This window comes from Doryrhamphus excisus, linkage group LG17 (assembly GCF_037039965.1).
Source record: "Doryrhamphus excisus strain RoL-2023G ecotype Guam linkage group LG17, RoL_Dexc_Guam_v1.1, whole genome shotgun sequence".
In the NCBI taxonomy this organism is placed as follows: Eukaryota; Metazoa; Chordata; class Actinopteri; order Syngnathiformes; family Syngnathidae; genus Doryrhamphus; species Doryrhamphus excisus.
In genome coordinates, this window is record NC_136373.1 from 7,207,950 (window position 1) to 7,223,509 (window position 15,560).

The window sequence follows — 15,560 nt, forward strand, 5'->3', positions numbered from 1 at the left end:
TTTTCTGTGCAGCGTATCCTCACGATGGTCATGGACACATTCATACATATGGACTATTTAGAGGCCCCAATTAACATGCATTATTTTTGGAATGGGGGAGGAGACAGGTAAACCCGGAGAAAACCCATACACGCACAGGGAGAACTTTATTTAATTAAGGTAATGGTAATTTGAACATGCATCAGATTCCAATTGAGTGCATCACATAATCAGTTCACAGTTCCACATGTCCAAAAGGAGTAGGAAGAAGCAAAGCTTATTAAATCCTACCCCTCCATCTGGTACTTTTACAATCAGTAACTGTTACATTTGTTCACTTCCTGCTTTCCTAATATAGTTTAAGTTTTTTTTTATTTTATTTTTGCCCCATACCAAAGTACAAGGTGATATGACCATCCAATGACATAATGGGTACCATAGTAAGTGTCAATATAGTGATATATATAGCACATCATGACTGGTTCAAGACTCTTCATCCTTGTATTTAGCAAACATCAACTGCTTGTATTGTTTCTTGAATTGGCTCATCGTTGTGCATTGTTTGACTTCCTTACTCAATCCATTCCATAGTTTGATTCCACATACTGAAATGCTATGGCTTTTTAACGTAGTCCTAGCATATAAGTGTTTCAAATGTAGTTCTTCCCTGAGATCATATTTCTCCTCTCTTGTAGAGAAGTATTGGATGACATTTTTAGGTAATTGGTTATTTTTAGCCTTATGCATTATTTTAGCTGTTTGAAGATGAACTATATCAGCAAGTTGAAGTATTTGTGATTTTAGAAATAAGGAGTTAGTATGTTCTCTGTAGGCTGCAGTATGAATTATCCTTACTGACCTTTTTTTCAGTACATTTAGCGAGTGAAGATTGCTTTTATAGTTATTTTGATTAACAACTATACATATAAAACTACTAAAATATTGATGTATTGAAGTTTTTTTGCAAAAATCTGAAAGTACAAGTACTATATATTTGTAGGGGAAAAGTGCAGATATGATTTTTTTCAGTGTTAGGGGAGGAATGCGAAAACAATGTCACTGACCAAGTTTTATGGCCACCGGAAAACGAATTGCACACACACACACACACACACACCACTAGTATAGAACCCATTTCTTATTTATTTCCGCCGTCTTGGACTCCGACTAGATTAAATTTCATCCTATAATGATAGAGCTCCTGTGGGTGCTGATCAATAAAGTGTGTGTGTGTTTGGCTGTAGTAAATCACCAGGAGGGTTGATTGTAGTTTTATTGCTAAATTTCCCAGAAGGAATGAGAATAAGTCAAGTACTGCTGAATGTTGCTGCTATGTAAAATACACATGTATGTGTATTAGTAGTAGGGATGTTTTATGCTGCTGATACATGAGTGAAATCAGACGATACTATACCAGTACTGTTTTTCCCAGCTAGAATGGCAAAGACTGAAGGAACAGAACAACAAGAGATGCATTCAGAGCAGATGGATGATTCCACCACACAGTGTGAGCATGCAACCATTGGATGGATCTTATTGGTGCTGTGTGTGTGTGTGTGTGCTGTAACAGAATGCCACCACCATTAGATTAAGGCCTTGTCCACACGTAGCAGGGTATTTTTAACACCGCATATTTTCCACACAACTCTGAACATGCACACGTAACCGTATTAATAAATTAGTGATCCGAGTCATAACCATGTCCTACCTGTAGGCGGCAGTAGTTCCTAATATTCAATCCAATCAGAATCATCCTTTGTGAGCCTGTCACTTCCGCAAACATCGAACACGGCTCGTTCGTGTGGACTGACTTAGTTTTATTCACTTTTTACTTTTTTGGTTTAGAACATGACATTGTTATTTTTGATAAATTGTTTTATATTGTTTTAAATAAGATGTTTTATCGCAACTGCATTATTTGGGCTCGCAAATACAAGCAAGTAAAAAACGCTCGAAAGCTAGCGGCATCCACGTTGTTTCTGATGTAAACACAAGTCGCATATGTGACGTCACAGCATACATTGTCGCAGATAGTGACGCCGGGAAATGTAAAACTCAAACACATAATCATATTTTTTTTCTTCAAATCCACACTTTATTTGCTCATCGCTCATTCCGTTCTAGATTTAGATCGGTGATTTTACAATAAAGGCCGGTTTCCTCAAGATTTTCAACAAAATGAACTGTGTAGATGACATTTGGTAAATATCCAACTTTTAGTTGTGGTAATGAATTGTATGAAAATACAATGAAGAAGAGCAGACTATGGAGATTTTGAGGGGGGCAAAAGTGAACACTTTTAGTGGAGCATGCCTGCCAAGTTTATATAATGTAGATTGTCACATCAGGGCTATTTTATAGAATATGCTTTTCCTTTCTATGGAAAGCCGGCAGTGACAAGCACCTTCCACCTCACATAAATCTCAGATGTGTGGCTGCATAGCTTGCATAGTTTGCGTTCCATGCAGTATTTGGTGGGCTGAATTAATCCACAGTATGTCAGGGCTAAACCACACATGCATAGAGAGAGAGAAGTATAAGTTCAAGCAAAGCATGGCTGACATGAGTCACAGAAATGAAGGGCAGATGACAGTGCATGTGTGTGTTAGTGTGTGTGTGTTCGGAGTCAAATGAGGACATCTGACTAATAAATATTTCAGCACAATAGAACAGTACTTTCAGAGTAGCAGTGAAATTTTTAAAATTCATTTAAAATTAGAGACTAACAGTAAAGGTTTTAGCAAAAGGCTAAAATCAAAACAACTGTGTTCATACGATTGCTTGACTACTTGTTTTTTTATTGGTGGAATATTAATGTATAAAGCAGTGATCGTCAAAGTACTACAACCAGCAATCACGCTGTATGAGATTCACCTCCGTCAAGAGAAGAGAAGCAGGATTCATTACTGTCACATATGTGACGTATAACTATTCAGCCTCATATCTTGTCTGATCATTTCCTCAGTCAAAGATGCTGCAATGTGCAGGAAGCCTGCTCTTCAAAGTCCACACTTGAGCACTTCAAAGGCTGCAGACTTTCTCTCGCTCAGCCGTACACCAAGACTAATACTTTAATACCCAGCAGGGTACACACACAGTACGGCGAGAACTTCAATTTGGTGAACTTTTTTTGTTGTTGTCGTTGCCCCCATAGAGCTAATTTGGTGAGTCCTGTCAGTTATCCGAAAAAAAAGTGAAGTCAGGAGAACAGTCAGGATGATTGTACAGAGGAGCTGTTCAGTGCTGAAAAAGAAAACCTTACAAACATCAGAGAAAAGATTGATCAACACTAACAGAAACCTGTAGAAATAATCAGGGTTCATTTGGGGCCGGCACAGAGCCATAAAGCTCACTTTATGGCAGCTTTGCTCTGCTGTTGGCTAAAAGCCATCTTTTTTTATTGCAGGAGTCAAAACCCTGTGATCCCTGCAGCCTGCATCCACACAAAACACGACTAAACACACACATCCCGTATTGGGTTGATTTCTTCACGTGAAACCCCAACCACGCAAACACTGCATTACCTGACACTTATGATGTCCTCACAGATTCAAATTTTAGTCTAATATTAAAGTAGCATTTCATGTTCCTTAGTCATAGAACAGTGATTCCCAAAGTGTGTGCCACGGTCCTTTGGTGGGCCGTGGTGGTACTGGTACAAATTTTTTTTTATTGTAAAATATTTATTGCATGATTAAAAATATATTTATAGGCCTAAGTAATAACCTATTGAGTGTTATTGACCTGTCACAATATTTTAGGAACCTTATACAGTTTATGATTAGAACGTAGCTCTCTGGTCATCATGCCAGTCTTGGTACACCACAGATTATTTATTAATTCTTCTTATTATTATTGGTATTATTATTATTATTATTGGTATTATTATTATTATTATTATTATTATTATTATTATTATTATTATTATTATTATTATTATTATTATTATTATTATTATTATTATTATTATTATTATTATTATTATTATTATTATTATTATTATTATATTAATAATTATTATGTTTTTAGAATATAATTTTATTTTTATTATATTTTAATAATAATAATAATTATATTATTATTATTTTAATAATAATAATAATTATTATTATTATTAATATAATGATAATAATAATAACAACTGGTCATCATGCCAGTCTTGGTACACCACAGATTATTTATTAATTATTATTATTTCTTCCTATTTTTATTATTATTACTATATTAATAATTATTATCATATTTTTAGAATATAATTTTATTTTTATGATTACTAACAATAATATAATAATTATATATAATATAATAATAATAATAATAATAATAATATAAAAAATAAATTAATTAAAAATAATTATGATTATATTATAGTTATATTATTAAATAATAATAATAACAATAATAATATAATAGCTTCATTATTACTATTATTATTATTATTATTATTATTATTATTATATTATTATAAGAATTATTATAATTATAAGAATTATTATAATAATAATAATGATAAACCATCTCTGCAGCAATCCACCAATCAGGCCTGTATGGTAGAGTGGCCAGACGAAAGCCATCAGACCAGAGAATTTTGTTTCTCATGGTCTGAGAGTCATTCAGGTGCTTTTTGGCAAATTCCAGACGGGCTGCCATGTTCCTTTTACTAAGGAGTGGCTTTCGTCTGGCCACTCTACCATACAGGCCTGATTGGTGGATTGCTGCAGAGATGGTTGTCCTTCTGGAAGGCTCTCCTCTCTCCACAGAGGAACGCTGGAGCTCTGACAGAGTGACCATCGGGGCCTTGGTCACCTCCCTGACTAAGGCCCTTCTTCCCCGATCGCTCAGTTTAGAAGGCCGGCCAGCTCTAGGAAGAGTCCTGGTGGTTCCAAACGTCTTCCATTTACGAATAATGGAGGCCACTGTGCTCATAGGGACCTTCAAAGCAGCAGAAATTTTTCTGTATCCTTCCCCAGATTTGTGCCTCAAGACAATCCTGTCTCGCAGGTCTACAGACCGTTCTTTTGACTTCATGCTTGGTGTTTGTGCTCTGACATGCACAGTCAACTGTGGGACCTTATATAGACAGTTATTATATTTCCAAATCATGTCCAATCAACTGAATTTACTGCAGGTGGACTCCAATTAAGCTGTAGAAAGATCTCAAGGATGATCAGTGGAAAAAAGATGCACCTGAGCTCAATTTTGAGCTTCATGGCAAAGGCTGTGAATACTTATGTAAATGTGATTTCTTAGTTTTCTATTTTTAATAAATTCAAAAAAAGTCAAAAAAAAACTTTTTCACATTGTCATAATGGAGTATTTTGTGTAGAATTTTGAGGTAAGAGATTAATTTAATACAGTTTGGAATGAGGCTGTAACATGACAAAATGTGGAAAAAGTGAAGCGCTGTGAATACTTTCCGGATGCACTGTATATATACTGTTGATAGGACAAAGGTGGGCCGCAGACATTTTTTAGATTTTCAATTGGGCCCTGAGTTGGTAAAGTTTGGGAACCCCTGTCATAGAACATACCAGGAGTTTACTACTTTTATTTTGTGATGTGCTATAATAACTATGCAAATTATTATGTAATTAAAATGTTATTAAGACACGTGTCAAATGTTAAACTAAACAGGAAATCAGTGCTGACATACTCTGCAGCTACAGCCGGCATTTCAAAGTAAACCACACACACACACACCTTGACACCCTGATTATGACTTCAAACTGTCGAGAAGCACCTTTGGCACCATCATAATCAGCAGTTGCCTGACGCCCACTTTAGCCGCAGCCTCCTCTCGAGTTTCTTTCACCAATTTCTTCAGTCTCAGCAGGGAGCCTCGCACTTCCCTGGAGACTCCGCTCAGTTATTGTGTACGTGCGTGCCTCATGTACACTCACTTCACTCATTCCCACTCTCATTGCACCCATGCAGTGGCTGCCTCCTTCTTCTCTCCCTCTGCTGTCATCTCTCTGCTCCTCGTTAGCCGCCTCCGTTTTGCATTGATGAGAAGTATGAACATGTGCGTATGAACATGTGTGTGCAAGTATGATTATGTTTACATAATTCAGGAGAGTATAGCCTGAAGGAACACCCAGGACTATGGGCAGGAGTGCACTTGAGCAGAACAATGGCATTCTGGATAAAAATAGCCTTCACACTGTTAGAGGAAAAGAAAAGGAGAGTGGAGAGTGTGACAGGGGAGTGAAGAGAGAGGGAGGAGGAGGAGGAGTGGACAGAAGCTGCAAGCTTAAATGTGTGGGAAATGTAAACGATCAAGAAGATGAAATCACGCTAAACAGAATATCCTATGTACCAATAGGGTTAGCGCGCAGACCTCACAGCTAGGAGACCAGGGTTCAATTCCACCCTCGGCCATCTCTGTGTGGAGTTTGCATGTTCTCCCCGTGCATGCGTGGGTTTTCTCCGGGTACTCCGGTTTCCTCCCACATTCCAAAAACATGCTAGGTTAATTGGCGACTCCAAATTGTCCATAGGTATGAATGTGAGTGTGAATGGTTGTTTGTCTATATGTGCGCTGTGATTGGCTATCCCAGCCGACAGCTGGGCTCCAGCATCCCCGCGACCTTCGTGAGGAAAAAGCGGTAGAAAATGAATGATTGAATGAACATATAATTAATATTCATTCATTCAATTTCTACTGCTTATCCTCATGAGGGTTGCAGGGGTTGCTGGAGCCTATCCCAGCTGTCTATAGACAAACAACCATTCACACTCACATTCATACCTAAGGACAATTTGGAGTCGCTAATTAACCTAGCATGTTTTTGGAATGTGGGAGGAAACCGGAGTACCCGGAGAAAACCCACGCATGCACGGGGAGATCATGCAAACCCCACACAGAGATGGCCGAGGGTGGAATTGAACTCGGGTCTCCAAGCTGTGAGGTATGCGCGCTAACCTTACGACCGCCGTGCAGCCCTATAGTTTGTACTGTATCAGAAATTTAATTTGAGAAAACAAAAAAAGTATGTAACAAAATTACAGCAATTCAATTAGTTTATAACAAAGTAAAATTTATACTTATATGTAATAAAAATTAAGAAAATAAAATATTAAGTTGTAACAAATAAGTATCTTTGTATTGCGGACCAAACAACAAAGAGGGTCCTGTATTCCAGTCGCATGACAGATGATTAGTTATGTGGTAGTTACCCATTTATTGTTGTTAATTGGTCCCAGATCCGACAGTGATAAGTGAATTTCCGCAAAGTAGAATTTATAAATCATATATTTTGTACTTCAAGCATAGAAAACAGTTGTTGTTTGTTACCAACTGTCGTTCTTTGTGTTGTCTTTCAGAAAAAAGAATGGCTATGTCTCAACTGCCAAACACAGCGGCTAATGTCTGGAGGTGGTCTTGATGAGCCCCCTCTCCCCGTTCCCCACCCGTCTCCCAAACATCAGCCTTCTGGTTCTCCCCGCCACCAGCCTGCAACCGGTCAGCAAAGCCCTCTCCACAAATCCACCAATCAGCAGGGGTCCAAGCTAGCCCAGCCCCAGATTCAGAAACCGGGGAGTGGCGGTAGCGAAACGTTTGGGGTCAGTGCTGCCAAACCGGCAACAGATACAAAGACAACAACGGCAGTTACATCAGCTGGACCAATAACAGAGACCCAGAAGAAGACGAAAACCACGGATGAAAAGACCAAGGCAGCTCCTGAAACACAAATTGGCAAAGAGACGAAACCTGCTTTGAAGAAAGGCGAGCAGATAACACCAATCAAGGAAATGAAGAAGTCCAGGCATTATGATGTAAGTAATGTAAGTAATGTTTGTGGCGTTGCATCAAAGCTATGACACTACTTCATATGTTCTATGAATTTGGGTGCCAACTACTGAGTGGAGTCCGTACAATATGTCAAGACCTGAAAATGTTGGACTCTTGGGAAAAATAATCAATCTGCACTTCCGGAATAACAAACAAAAAACAGACTGTGTACATATATTTATACTGTTTATTCTGTATATTTTGTATTTTTCATTCTTTTTTAATAGATGTGTCTGCACCTACTTCACCAAAACAAATTCCTAGTATGTGTTTGATCATACCTGGCAATAAACCAATAAATTTCTGATTCTGATGTTTCTTTTTTCAGGACACCAAAAATAACAGCACACATGACCTGTCACGCAGCCCCCAAAGTCTCAGCGACACGGGTTACTCCTCTGACGGCATCTCCAGCTCCCACAGTGAAATCACCGGTCTGATTCAAGAGGAGGAGATGAAACTGAGCGAAAGGGGCATCAGCGGTCGAGGTTCCCCGCCAAGCCCTTCCGAAATCACAAAACTGGAAAGCTCCATGAGGCCTTTGCTGGAAAAAAGCCTCTCTGAAGAGAAAGCAGACAGAAGGGGTAGGAAGCACAGGGATAGGGACTTGGATGACAGAGGGAAGCAGCGTCCCCGCTCTCTGTCAATCCCACCTGATGCATACGACTCGGATGAGGAACTTGAGGATATATTGGAAGAGGAAGAAGATGGCGGAGACTGGGAAGGTAAATGGAAGGAAGGGAAAGAAGACAAGAAAAAGAAAGAAAAGGACGCCGAGCCCACAGAGATGACTGATGAGGAGTTCATGAGGAGACAGATCATGGAGATGAGTGCCGATGAGGAAAACGACGATGAGGAGGAGATGGAAGAAGATGAAGATGAGGAGGATGAAGGATATGGCTATGAGCGAAAGAAAAGCCACCATAAACACACCATATCCGACACTTCAAAAGAGAAGCGGCGCCTCCAGCATCACTCCAGCAGTTTTGAGGAGGAAACAAAAAGCTCCACAGATGTCTACAAGAGCTCGGTGGAAGAAGGTGAGGAAGACCTGATGGCTTCACAAGGCGGTCTGAGGCGCTTTAAAACCATTGAACTCAACAACACAAACAGCTACAGCCGAGACATTGAACTCAGCACTGAAAACGACTTGAGCCTCGATCGAGAACCTGAACTCGAGATGGAAAGTTTAACAGGCTCTCCTGAAGAGCGTTCCCGAGGTGACTACTCCTCCACTTTGCCGCCAACTTCGTCCTCGTATGGCTCGGGACAGTCCCCTACTTCTATCTCATCAATGGAGGAAGACAGCGATAGTAGTCCCAGCAGGAGACAAAGGTTAGAAGAAGCAAAGCAACAGAGAAAAGCAAGACATCGTTCCCATGGACCTCTCCTTCCGACAATTGAAGACTCATCAGAAGAAGATGAACTGAGAGAAGAAGAAGAACTTCTAAGAGAGCAGGAGAAGATGAGGGAGGTGGAACAACAGAGAATTAGGAGCACAGCTCGCAAAACCAAACGAGATAAAGAGGAACTGAGAGCTCAAAGACGTAGAGAGAGGTCCAAGACACCGCCCAGTAACCTCTCACCTATTGAAGATGCTTCTCCAACAGAGGAGCTGAGGCAAGCGGCGGAAATGGAAGAACTCCATCGCTCCTCTGCATCTGAATACTCGCCTCAGAGTCTGGATTCGGAAGCTGAGGGATACGAGTCCAAACTTTACAAGTCAGGCAGTGAATACAACCTTCCGAACTTTATGTCCCTTTACTCTCCAATGGAAAAATCTTCCACGACAATGACAACAATTGCTCCATCGTCCACTTCCAAACCGTTAAAAAGTGCCGAGGAGGTTTACGAGGAGATGATGAGGAAAGCAGAGTTACTTCAAAAACAACAGAAACTGCAACAACAGCAGCAGCAACAAGTCCGACATGGCCAGTACTACGAGGAAGACATTAACGGACAAGGCTATGATGACGAATACGATTATGAACAAGATCAAACCGGATACGATAATGAAGCCGCCGAGATAGAAACTGATATTTACAAGGAGATTCGACAAACTTCTCAGAACATCACAAAAATGCAGCAAGCCACCGACGAGCAAGTGGAGATCGAGATTGAGAACTCCTACCAAGATAAACAGTTCCTGGACACAGGTTCAGCCTTTGCTAAGCTACTTGAGCAAAGCAATGCTCTTCTAACTCCAGGAACTAGCCCTACACAGATCTCCGCACCGGTTTCCTTTGCCGAAACCGGAGGACGCATTCCGGATGTCAGAGTAACGCAACACTACGCCGCTAAGGACGCCCACAAAGATAGATTTAAAAGCCAAGCAGGGAAAAATGGAATCACGCCAACGGCAGCTGCAACTACGATTGCGGCGTATGGAGTCTACGCTAGAGATGCTATAACTATTTCTCAAACGAGTACCAGCCCCACGATGACGTCCACCCAGTCCGCTATGTATGCCCGACACACAGGAAGTCCGGCAACATCTTCAGCTACAGTCTCGAGTGTATGCAGCAAGATTGCAGAGATTACCCAAGCCTACAGTCAAAGAGAGGTCATTACCAGAAGAGTAGGGGACACTCGGAGTGGTGCCCACGTTCGAGAAAGTTCAACATCTGCTTCAGAGCCACGCTCTCCGAAGTATACAACCTACTACAGGAGCACCAGCCCTCCTCTTTCTCCATCTCCACCTCCACAAAGTCCCACCCGTTCCCCCTCCAGGAGGGCTACGGCCGAGTTCTCCACACAAACTTTCAATTCAGCACTACGAATGGACCCGGGGGGTTCTGCGCCGACATCTCCGGTTATGGCTCAGGGAACCCAAACATCACACAGATCGGTTTCCCCACGACTCTACCGGCAGCAATCTTCCCAAGACGCGTCATACTCGCCACCGGCAAGCCCCGCTCGGCCGATAACTGTCAATACGGCGACATCACCTCTGTCTTCACCGACACACTTTTGCCGTCAATCGACATTTGACTCCTATTCACCATGTGGTAGTCCTCCGGATACGCCACCTTACCAACACTCGCCGACACGCAGCTTCTACAGAACCCAAAGAATAGAAAAGGTCAATGTTGGAACAAGTATGGCGACCACAGTCAGCACTTATACTAGAGGATCTGTTTCTATGGATAATATCTCCCTGTGCCGTATATCTACGGTTCCTGGGACATCCCGGGTAGAGCAGGGTCATATGATCCAAGGTGGAAGTGTTGTTGACCTCAGGACCGTTTCCAAACCAGCTCCAATCATTATGACCGATCAAGGAATGGATCTCACGTCTCTCGCCACTGAATGCAGGAAATACCACGGCGGACCAGAGGGGGGCCGACATTCAACAATTGTACAGCCGCTGATTATGAACCTGAACGCCCAGGAAAGCATCACGCCAACCACTGTAAGCGTAACAGTGGCAGCTTCGATGTTCATGAGTCAACCCAAACAGCCGATGGTCTATGGCGATCCCTATCACAATAGAGTGGACTTAGGTCAGGGCATGGGTTCAGCTGTGTGTTTTTCCCAGAACAAACCCCCGCTGTCACCCCCAACTGACCCCTCAATACCAAAAATCGATGCTAAACTTGAGGATCTCAGTATTCAACAGAAAGAACTCCAAAAACAACAAGAGAAGTTGCAGATGCAACAAGAGCTTCTGGAGCAGCAGCTGCAGCACCATCACCAGATGCAACATCAGCAGCAACAGGTATCCGTTTTAGCCAGATATAACCTTCCCGGCCAGGCCCCGCCCATGCTGAAAAAAGACATGCTGGTTAGCCAGACTAGCAATGCGTCAGCTGTTGTCAGTGCTGTATCGCCAGTCGTCAACCCTGACTTGTATGGCACTGGGCCCATTGAGCTAAAAGGCAAGCCCAGTCCTCCTGGTGTGGTTACAGGAGGGAAACTACCACATAGTATGGTAGTACAAATGGATACGGGTCCAGAGCAAGCCAGGGCGGTGACCCAGCTAATTAAAGTTGAAGAAGGACAGGATGCTGTAGATCTCACAGGAGGCCAAATTAAACCGGACAACCAACCAGCTTGCTGTGATGTTTACCGACTTCCATTTGGTGGAAGCTGTGTTGGTGGCAACGAGAAAGAGGGCGTACGGCCTCCTTCTGCACCACCTCTGTCCTACGATTCTGACCAAGAAAGACAACCAGTAAGGTACCATGAGTATCCGATGGACGGCCGGAAGTCTTACACATTGCCTTATCCTGGTAGACTTCAACCTTCAATGTCTGATACCAACCTGGCTGAGGCGGCACTCCAGTCTTATCATTCTAAACTGGAACCACACCTTCAAGGAGATCTTACGGTGGATTTAAATGCAGTAAAACATGGTTATGGAGGATACATTGGAATGCAGTATGGGTCCTACACAGATTTGCGACATGGAGGGGACATTTCTGCCCCGACATTACCAATAAGGAGATATAATTCCCTGTCTAACATCAATTCTGATTATGGCTACTCTGCTCGGGATATTGCCAATTTCCAGGAAGCTAATCTGGCTCAGTATAGTGCCACGACTGCCAGAGAGATCAGCCGAATGTGTGCTGCACTGAATTCCATGGATCGATATGGAAGTAATCCAGACTTGATGCAGTTTGGTAGCTTAGGAAGAGGAACCAGCTCAGCGACCTCAAGACTGTCAGCTGGCCTTGGATTAAGACAAAACCTGATGTTTGGATTAGATGGAAAACCGTTATCCCACAACCAAGCTCTTACCAACCTAATCAATGCCAGACAAGCCAGTCTCAGAGCGTTGTACCCTGCGGCCATTAGGTCCTCTGATGGGATGATCTACTCCACCATCCAGACACCCATTGCTTCGACCTTACCGATTACAACCCAGCCTTCTTCTGTTCTTCGCCCACTACTCAGAGGTGTTTACAGACCTTATCCATCTCCTAACATGACAGCTGTACCACTCTCCAGTCTCACCAGATTACCCATGACTCCCAGAATGTCCTTATCTGGACAAGCTCCAATACGTTACCCCGGACCGGGTCTTCTCCAAATGACAACCACTGCCACCATCGCTGCTGCAATAACAACTTCAACACCAGCAAGTGCCCAAGTCTCTGTTCCAATGACAACCACCCCCTCGACAGTCCAAGATGAACCCGTTTACCTTGGTAAGGGTGCTAATGTGACCTCTTCCTCAGCTGAGGTTTGCTCCGTGCCAGGAGCTCATGTGATCCCAACTGAAACACAGCAGCAACCACTAAACATGTCCCAAGCCCACCTGAACAGCCAACAACAGCAACAAGCAACAATCGCTCAGTGCTATACGTCAGCCGGCCCTCCTGCTTCCTCAAGTGGGTTACCAGTCCAAGGGGGTCTACCACAATTCCCCCCGCCAGGTGCTATACACAAGGAGGGTGAAAGTGAAGCAGAAAGGCTGCATCGACAGCAAGAGCAGCTCCTCCAGATGGAGCGGGAGCGTGTCGAGTTAGAGAAACTCCGCCAATTGCGCTTGCAAGAGGAGTTGGAACGGGAAAGGATGGAGCTGAAATTGCACAGGGAAAAGGAGCAGATCCTGGTGCAGAGAGAATTGCACGAGCTGCAGAACATCAAGGAACAGGTATAAGGATGGTTGCATTCATGTTTTGTGGTTGATACTGTTTTTACTTGGTGGCTGTTCCGTTTTTTTTTGTGGAAGATGTACAGTATGTCCTTTACACAGCACAGTGGATCCCACTAGTGAAAATTCACTATTATGAATTGAGAGTTTTTGACGCCGTTCAGTCCTCCCCCTTGAATCCCTCCTGCTAGCTTGATGTTCACATTCTCTGATTTCAGATCAACATAACAGTAATTGTTATTTTTTTTATATTATAATTAGTAGATCAGACTCAGCTCCAGAACCTTCCCACTCGGTCTTCAATTGCAATTGTTCACTCGCGACAGAAGAAGCTAACAAGCTAAATGCCAAAAGCACGATCCAGGCCAACCGGAGTACCCGGAGAAAACCCACGCATGCACGGGGAGAACATGCAAACTCCACACAGAGATGGCCGAGAGTGAGATTGAACTCAGGTCTCCGAGCTGTGAGGTCTGCGCGCTAACCACTCGACCGCCGTGCAACCTAGCCCTAAATATATAAGGATTTATTTGGTCTACTATTATGGTAATGGTAATGGTTTTATTTCATTTGAACATGCATCAGATTACAATTGAATGCATCACATAATCAGTTCACAGTTCCACATGTCCAAAAGGAGTAGGAAGAAGCAAAGCTTATTAAATCCTACCCCTCCATCTGGTACTTTTACAATCGGTAACTGTTACATTTGTTCACTTCCTGCTTTCCTAATATATTTTTTTAATTTTTTGTCACGTACCAAAGTACGAGGTGATATGACCATACAATGACATAATGGGTACCATAGCAACTGTCAATATAGTGATATGTATAGCACATCATGACTGATTATGAAATCATTATGAAAATGTCTGTAGAGTTAACATGAAGAGCTAACATATTACCTGTCTTCTTTTTTTTTTGCTAGAAGAAGCAGTTGAAAATCTTTCAAGTTTACTCTGTTCAACAGGTGTGAACGCTTTGCTTGATGCTAATAAAATATGCACTCAAGAGAATGTTTTTGCATCCCATAATCTACAGTAGCAGCAAAAGCCCCCAGCGCCTTTATTTGCAACAGGCTGTCATATATGCAACAAAAAATATCCATTCAAATATTTTCTTCTGAGCATTACATGACTGGCAAGTGATGCTGTACTTTTTTGTGTTGTATTATTGCATTTATGTTTTTTGGCAATACATAGACATTCGGAGCCTTTTCCAACCCATCCAAGAATAACTCCATTGTGATTTTTTTTATTTAATCACTTATTCAAGCAAATATGTCCAATTCTCAGCAACATTGACTGCTGCTTTTCCTCTCACCACCTTTCCCCGCCCTCATCCCAGTCTCATTCCGACTTGGCTAATTGATTTCTTTGTTGTGTTTGTCAGCTGCAATTCTTTCCGTTCTGTATTTTAGGTTCTACAGCAACAGCAACAAGAACGAGAGAAACAGCTTGTGGTCCAAAGAGAACAGCTCGCCCAACAGAAGTCCCAGCTAGACCAGATCCAGTCCTTACAGCAACAGCTCCAGCAGCAGCTTGAAGAACAGAAGCGGCAGAAAACCGCTGCAGCCCAAAACATGCAGGTGGGTTGCCAGCACCAAGAGAGAGTCGCTATCACGATACCTATCATCAAAAAAATGGTAATGGTTTTATTTCATTTGAGCATGCATCAGATTCCAATTGAATGCATCCCATAATCAGTTCACAGTTCCACATGTCGAAAAGGAGTAGGAAGAAGCAAAGCTTATTAAATCCTACCCCTCCATCTGGTACTTTTACAATCAGTAACTGTTACATTTGTTCACTTCCTGCTTTCCTAATATAGTTTAAGTTTTTTGTTTTTTTTTAAATAATGCACCTCGTACCAAAGTACGAGGTGATATGACCATCCAATGACATAATGGGTACCATAGTAAGTGTCAATATAGTGATATAGTATATAGAAAATCATGACTGGTTCAAGACTCACATTTGTTCACTTCCTGCTTTCCTAATATAATTAATTTTTATTTTTTAATTTTATTAATTTTTGTTTAATTTAATTTTGTTTTGTTTTATTTTTTTGTCACATACCGAATTACAAGGTGATATGACCATACAATGACAGAATCGGTACCATCGTAACTGTCAATATAGTGTCAATATAGTACCATACTGTCAATATAGTACTAAAGTAAGTGTC

At 41.9% G+C, this 15,560-nt stretch overlaps 1 protein-coding gene across 4 annotated transcripts in view; it reads left to right on the forward strand.

Moving 5' to 3' along the window:
* bsna (bassoon presynaptic cytomatrix protein a) overlaps positions 1-15,560 on the forward strand; it is a 75,085-nt gene that overhangs the window by 41,201 nt on the left and 18,324 nt on the right. For 3 of the 4 annotated variants that reach the window (XM_078798199.1, XM_078798200.1, XM_078798201.1), the window contains exons 4-6: positions 7,303-7,764; positions 8,100-13,373; positions 14,794-14,961. In XM_078798199.1, the coding sequence (XP_078654325.1) occupies positions 7,303-7,764; positions 8,100-13,373; positions 14,794-14,961 (5,904 nt within the window). The remainder of the gene's footprint in view (positions 1-7,302; positions 7,765-8,099; positions 13,374-14,793; positions 14,962-15,560) is intronic. The other variant, XM_058084001.2, reaches the window with a different exon arrangement.